The 7,669-nt window shown below is 39.3% G+C and overlaps 1 protein-coding gene across 1 annotated transcript; it reads right to left on the minus strand.

Annotated features, from left to right (window-relative positions):
* Positions 1 to 6,417: 6,417 nt before the first annotated feature.
* Positions 6,418 to 7,374, minus strand: LOC129078011 (olfactory receptor 2AG2-like). Its single transcript, XM_054582634.1, has one exon. The coding sequence runs from the start codon at positions 7,366 to 7,368 to the stop codon at positions 6,418 to 6,420; it is 951 nt and encodes a 316-aa protein (XP_054438609.1). The 5' UTR covers positions 7,369 to 7,374.
* Positions 7,375 to 7,669: the final 295 nt, after the last annotated feature.

The raw sequence follows: 7,669 nt of genomic DNA on the forward strand, positions 1-7,669 counted from the left end.
TTTAGGGGGATGGATCAAACATTCAGTTTTGGATTGAATGGTAAATGCTTAAGGCATCGATGCTAAAAGATTGTATCACCAGCTAGCTATGTGAGTTTGGGCTTTAGAAGAGGTCACATCACTGGGACTGAATGTAGATATAACTTAAACCCATGAAATGATGGATATATATAGGAAGAGAGTGTTGAATCAGAAGAAAAAGAAGCTTGCAATGAAGCCATGAAGCACTTCAATATTTTGATGTCATGTTGAAGAGGAGCAGTAGACTAAGTGAAGCCTGACTCAGAAGAGTAGACTCAGGAGTCCAGTGGGAAAATTGGAAGATATAGTGTTTGTGGTGGCCTGGAAGTCAGAAAAAGAAGAGAGTGGTTCAAGGAGAGAGTGTTCAATTGTGTCAAACAAGGTGTAATTTTGAGTAGAGAAGTTGTACTGAATTTGCAATGTGAATATTACAGTTGACTTTGACAAGTACAATTGCAGTGCAAGTGAAGGTGGAGTAAGAAAGGAGTCTGATGATATTGGCATATGTCAAGAATGGTAGAAAACGATGTGGAACTATAAGTATAGAAATGTCTTTCAAGATGATTTGCACTGGGAAATGGGGTATAACTGGAGAAGAAATGTGGTTCAGGGAGTAAGTCTTTAAGACAGGAGATACTAGAGTATGTTGTAACCTATAGCAAACATTCCAGTAGACAGGAGAAACAGGCAGTTTCTTTGAGCAGTAAGAAAGCTAGGTACTAAGAGCACTAGTGGAGGATTTGGTCTCTGATGAGAACTTTTTTTAAAAAAAGGTTTTATTTATTTATTTTTAGAGAGATGGAAAGGGACAGAGAATGAGAGGGAGAGAAACGTTGATGTACAAGAGATACATTCATTGATTGCCTCTTGCAAGCCCCCAACTGGGGACCTGGCCTGACCCAGGAACGTAACCTGACAAGGAATTGAACTGGCAACCTTCCAGTTCACAGGCTGGCGCTCTATCCACTGAGTCACGCCAGCCAGGGATGATGTGATCTTTTAAAAGACAAAAAGCTATGTGCAAATATGCTAGTAAATTTCTCAGTGGAAGATGAGGAAGCCCTATATGACTCCTCTCTTTTCTCAAGGAGGTATTATGCAGGGATATAAATTGAGAGTGCAGCTGTGAAATGGAATTTTAGAGTGTAACAGAGAAGTACTAGGGTAGTGCAATAGGATACTATGTTCCTGTAAGGTACGGCTGAGTATTGAAAATAGTCAAAATTTCCGAATTAGTTTGTAAGTTAAATACAATCACAATCAATATAACAATAGGATTTATTTTAAACATTTAGCAGATGATTCAAAAGTTCATCAGGAAGAATAAGTAGATGATAAAACTTAAGAAAAAGTTGGTGAGGGAAAAAAGGAGAGAAGAGCCTTGATTGACACCTGGAACTAGAGAACTAGTCCAGAAATACTCCCTACTGCTATATTTATAAGAAGATAGTGTATAGTCAAACAACTGCAAAAATAATAATAAATAATATGGAAGGATTATTAAGGATGCTAATAGAAAAATCAACAATTTGGAAACACGATGCCTCAACATACACCTTATACCATAATAATTTGCAGGGAGGTTAAAAAGTTAACTTATTTGAAAGTTAAATATTACTTATTGCCAAATTATTAAACAAATAAAAAATAAATATATATAAACATTTTCTGAACTAAGAATGGAAATTAAAAGAGTATATCATTTGAAAAATACAAAGGAAAAGATGGACACATGTTAAAGCACACTTTTTTGTTTTAATTTTGAGAGAGAGAGAAGGGAAGACTTTTTGTTGTTCTACGTATTTATGCATTCATTGGTTGATGTTTCTTTGTGCCCTGACCAGGGATCAAACCCACAACTTTGATTTATCAGGACAACACTTTAACCAGGTGAGTTACCTGGCCAGGGAAGATGGATATATGTATTACATAAATATGGTAACTCTTCCCTAGTCAACAAATGCTATCACATAGCTAAATAATAAGTGAAATAAATGTTGCCATAAAACTATAAATTTGTTTATGACCTTATCTATAACAGCTACAAAAAAATTGTTAAGATCAGATAAAATAAGTCACAAATGAAAACAACTGTTATATTTTATCAATCATTAATAAATTTACAAAGGCTGGTCACAAGATTAGTTAGCATTAGAAAGAATGTAGTGAGCCGGCACCCCCACATAAATTAAAGTGTTTTTAACTTTCTGATAAACAATTTGGCTCTTTGTAACAACAAGTTTAAATAGTTTCTTTGCTTGTATCTTAGTAATTCTACTTCTAGAAATTTGACCTAAGATAAAATCAGACACTGATATAAGAAAACTTGGGGGAAAAAACAAAGTTTAAGCACATGTCTAAATATATTACAAAGAAATCATATGATGAAATATTACGTAGTCATTTAAAATTCTTCTTTCCTTCCAATTATAAAAAAATTAGGTCATGGAGATGTAATGTATAGCATGGTGACTATACTTAATGTTGTGTTACATATTTGAAAGTTGTTAAGAAAGTGAATGTTAAAAGTTCTCATCACAAGAAAAAAATTGTAACTATGTATGATGATGGATGCTAATTAAAGATACTGTGGTGATCATTTTGTAATATATACAAATATAGAATCATTATGTTGTACACTGAAACTAATATCGTTATATGTCAATTATACCACAATTTAAAAAATTAAAAGTTTTTTTTTTGTTTGTCAAGCTTCTGGTCAGTGTAGAGAGACATGGCTTGCCTCTTTACACAAACACATCAAAATTACAACTAAAGTATAGAACACCCATCACTCAGGAATGTCAGAAATTGAGTTGAGTGGAAGTCTGGCAACTGCAGAATTAAAGAGAAACCACATCCATCCAGTAGGAGGGGTGCAGATGTAGAACGAGCAGGTCCCACGCCCATGTGGATAAAAGTTCGGGAAGGATATCTTGGAAGCAAGGAGTCCCAGCCCTACACCAGACCCTGCAGCCCAGTATTCCAGTGCCAGGAAGATAAGTCTCCACACTTCCTGGCTGCATAAACCAGCGGGGATTGAGTCAGTGGAGGAAACTTCTGGAGGCCCAAGCAGTTCCTCTTGGGGACCCCACACACGGACTTACCTACTCAGACTCCCTCCCTCTGAGCTCCAGCACCGGGGTGGCAGCTTGAAAGGCGCCAGTAGCATTCAGGGAGAGACTGAAGTGTCTGGCATCAAGGCAAGCAGAGGCCATTGTTACTTTGCTAAACCCTATTGCCAAAGAGCCGGCAAACTGGTGCCATATCTGAGACTCCTTTAATCTGGCTAACATTGTTTGACTCACGTTGGAGATCCCCAGAGGCCCCAACCAACTTAACGGGCCCACCCAAGCTGTTTTTCCATAAGAATGGCTGGTCTTGGCTCCTAAATCCTACCAAACAAGCAACAGCTGGCTTCAGTGAGCCCTAGCAGAAGCTGACTTAGATTCATAGCTTGGTTTTGCCTGGGAACCTCTAAGTGCAGCAAAGCAGTAGCCATCTTAAATTGCTTTGCTGCTTAAGCAGAGTGTTCTGGTCAAAACACAGGTGGAGGCTGATCTTGTCCTGCACCACCTGGGAGACTGCAAGGCTAGCACACCCAAAGGACAGCTACAGAACACATCAAAGCACCACCACCCTGCCCCTGCACAGTTGATCCTGCATGGAGGGTGGGGGTTGGTGGTCAGTGGTCATAGTCAGTCCTTGCAGCTGACTGGCCTGAGTAAATCCCTCCCATTGATATGCCATCAACAACCAAGGCCCAACTACAACAGGAGGGTGTACTCAGCCCACATGAAGGGCACACCTTGATTACCCAGCTTGGGTGATAGGGGAGGCTGTGCCACTGGACCCTACAGGACACCTACTACATTAGGGCATACCACCAAGAGACAGAGTCAAAGTAGCTCTACCTGATACATAGAAACAAACACAGAGAGGCTGCCAAAATGAAGAGACAAAGAAACATGGCCCAAATGATAGAACAGATAAAAACTCCAGAAAAAGAGGTAAGTGAACCAGAGATAAGCAATCTATCAGATGCAGAGTTCAAAACACTGTTTATAAAGATGCTCAAGAAACTTAGTGAGGACCTCAGTAGCATAAAAAAGACCCAGTCAGGAACAAAGGATGCACTAATTGAAATAAAGAACAATTTACATGGAAACAACAGTAGAATGGAGAAGCCAAGAATCAAATCAATAATTTAGAACATAAGAGAGCAAGAAACAACCAATCAGAACAACAAGAAGGAAAAAGAATCCAAAAAAAGTGAAGATAGTATAAACAGCCTCTGGGAAAACTTCAAAAGGTCCAAAATTCACATCACAGGAGTACCAAAAGGAGATGAGAAAGAGCAAGAAATTGGAAATCTATCTGAAAAAAATATTTAAAGTAAACTTTCCTAATTTGGTGAATGAAATAGACATGTAAGTCCAGGAAGTACAGAGAGTCCTAATTATGATGGATGCAAAGAAGCCCACTCCAAGACATATCATCATTAAAAAGCTAAAGGTTAAAGATAAAGAGAGAATCTTAAAAGCAGCAAGAGAAAAGAAGTTAGTTACCAGATGGTTGCCAGATGGGAGAGGAGAAGGGGAGGATGGGTGAAGAGATGAGGGGATTAATAAGTAAAAATAGGTAGTTACAGAATAGCCATGGGGATGTAAAGTACAGTATAGGAGATAGAGTAGCCAAAGAACTAGACATGAACAATGGTGGGGAGATTGCCTGAGGGAATCGGGATGGTGGAGGGGGCACAAAGGGGGAAACATCAGGACTCCATAATAGCATTATCAATAAAATATAATTTTTTAAAAATTTAAAAGTTTTTAAAGGCTATTTACTATTTATTCACAATAGCCAGCATGTTCTAAGCACTATTCTCCAGGCTCTTGTCTATGCACTTGACATTCAGTATCTTACTCAGTCTTTCTAAAAACATCTTGACATCAACAAGAGTCCTATTATTATCACAACTTTTAAGATGAGCAAACTGAAACACAGAGTTCATTATCATGTCCAAAGACACACGGATGATAAAGGAGGAGCAGAGATTCACATTCAGCATTCTGGCCACCTCCCTCCTGGCTACTCACTCTCTACCCCAAAACAATAATGCTCCCTCTTCACAAGGGAGGAAGTTCAACAAATTTTAAATGCCAGAAAAGCAAGACTTCAATCAGCATATACATAACTATTTAGTAAAATACAAATATGGATAACCAAAAAATGAAAGAAAAACTTTATAGGTAATTTTACTTCTTTCTAAATTTCTGAATTTTCTCAGCTTTTATAATGAACTTGGTCTAGATTCATAGATTAGTTTTCACTTTTATATTATGGTTTAGCTTTATAGATTACACAATTAAGATTGTTTCTGTAAAAATAAGGTCTTTCAGTTTTCACAAAACACTATTCTAACAATTCCAACTATGTGAGCTAGGATATTTTTGAGCTTCTTAACAGATTTAAGTTCCCAGCATTTGTTGTAAATTTTCCCACCTCAATAAATCAAATGAAAAAATAAACCATATTTAAGATAACTAGAAAGTGAGTTATATATTTGACTCCTCCTTTCTGTGAACACAGACCTACACATATACTCACCTCAAGAGTATGAGCTCCCTGCAATTGTTTTGATGTTTCAAAACACACCTGTATATGTGTAATATATTTTTTTAAACTCAAGTAATATAGACAACAGATGTCTCTCACTTTTGTTGATTGTATCTCTAATTCTTACTTTAAATCTAATACTCTCACATTCTCTTTTATTCATTTCAATTTTGGTTTTAGGCAGCATGAAAAAGCCCCATTTAGCTCTTTTCATTATCTCAATATAGATATTGTCTTTATTCCTGTGTTCAATATGGGGAGGTGCTTAAGTCCAGAATACAAATCTATTATTCTTTCAAAAAAAGTTGCTCAAACAATCATTTGCCTAATAACCAAGAATCCCAATATATCTTCTGAAGATACTTATCTCTATTAATTGTCAGAATTCAAAGGAAAGCAGTTCTCTGATGTTATAGGCTATTGGAGTTGGGTCAGGCTACAACTATCACTGTTTGTCACTGCTACATGATACTGAATTTAAAACAATCCCCTACCGTGCCTACTTGATAATCGTGTCAGGATGAAGTCCTACCACAGAGAACATCCTTTCCAGGTTTTTCCTCTTCTGTTCCTTTTACAAAGTGGGCTTCCCAGATGAGGATGATATATCCCACATGAGTGAACTAAGGGCTCTATGCTCCCCTGCTATACAGTAGAACTGAAATGAAAACATTTTAATGTGTTTGTATTAGCTCATACACAGGGTCATACAAGACTGGCTGTGTATGGCATTTCAATTTGGAGAAGGGAGGGTAAGAGACAAGACATGACCCCTCCCTAGAGGTTGGGGTGTGTCTGCAGCATGTATTTTCTGAGGGCCCTCCTCAAGGCCCCCATGACCTCCTTATTCCTCAGGCTGTAGATGAGGGGGTTCAGGGCTGGAGTGACAATTGTGTAGAAAACAGAGATGATGTTGTCCTGCTTGGGGCTGTGGAGGGAAGTAGGCAAGACATACATGAATGTGGCAGCTCCATAGAACATCCCGACCACGGTCAGGTGGGACGAACAGGTGACTAGGGCTTTCTGCCTCCCCTCATTTGAAGGCATGTGGAGCACTGTAAATAGGATTAGTGCATAGGAGGCAACAATGACAGAAAGAGGGAGCAAGAGGAAAGTCACACCCGTCACATATACAGTAAGCTCATATCTGGAGGCATCTGCACAGGCCAACTTCAGCAGAGGTGGGATCTCACAAAGCAGGTGCCTGATCATCCGGGCTTTGCAGAAGGGATAGTGCATGGTATACAAGGTATGTCCTAGAGCACTCAAGGATGCCAGGATCCAGGACGTGGCCACCATGAGCCAGCACGCCCTCCTACTCATGAGAACCATGTAGTTCAAAGGATGACAAATGGCCACATACCTGTCATAGGCCATGAAGGCCAGCAAGAGGTCCTCTGCACCACCCAGCGTCAGTGCCAGAAACATCTGAAGGGCACAGCCCCCAAAGGAGATGGTGTTTTGCCTGAGAAGAAAATCCATGAGGGCTTTGGGAGTGACCACAGATGTGAAGAGGAGGTCCATGAGTGAGAGCTGCCCAAGCAGGAGGTACATGGGCACATGGAGCCGGGCATCCACTGTGATGAGCAGGAGCAGCAGGCCATTGCTGGTCAGAGCCAACATGTAGAGGATGGCGAGTGTGGCCCAGAGCAGCTCAGGGGACCCGCTGTCCTTCAGAATCCCCATCAATATGAATCCTCTTCCCAGGGTGGAGTTCCAGTGCTCCATTCTGTGCTGTTTCTTCAGTTGCCTAGAGCCAAATATATTCTAAGTGAAACTCTTTCTCAGGCAGTTCACCCTAGTTTTGTCTCTTGTCACTATATATGACCGACTGGATCCTTTGAGATGTATCTCTTCCTGTTGGTACCTATGTTTGCCTTATGACTTCTCAATTTTTAAATCTTTTATTGAGTTATGATAAAGCATGTTGCTAATAGCTAATCATTTAGAATTCCCTTTAAATAATATATCCATGAGAATGAGCCCACACAAGCATCTTTGTAGACAGATAAAAACATATCTATATTCA

Source organism: Pteronotus mesoamericanus, unplaced genomic scaffold (genome assembly GCF_021234165.1).
Source record: "Pteronotus mesoamericanus isolate MK-2021 breed Mesoamerican mustached bat unplaced genomic scaffold, CSHL_Meso_final contig_1189, whole genome shotgun sequence".
Lineage (NCBI taxonomy): Eukaryota > Metazoa > Chordata > Mammalia > Chiroptera > Mormoopidae > Pteronotus > Pteronotus mesoamericanus.

Bases quoted from the DNA above. Each gene is read 5' to 3' on its own strand.
- LOC129078011 (XM_054582634.1), bottom strand. From the start codon at position 7,368: ATGGAGCACTGGAACTCCACCCTGGGAAGAGGATTCATATTGATGGGG.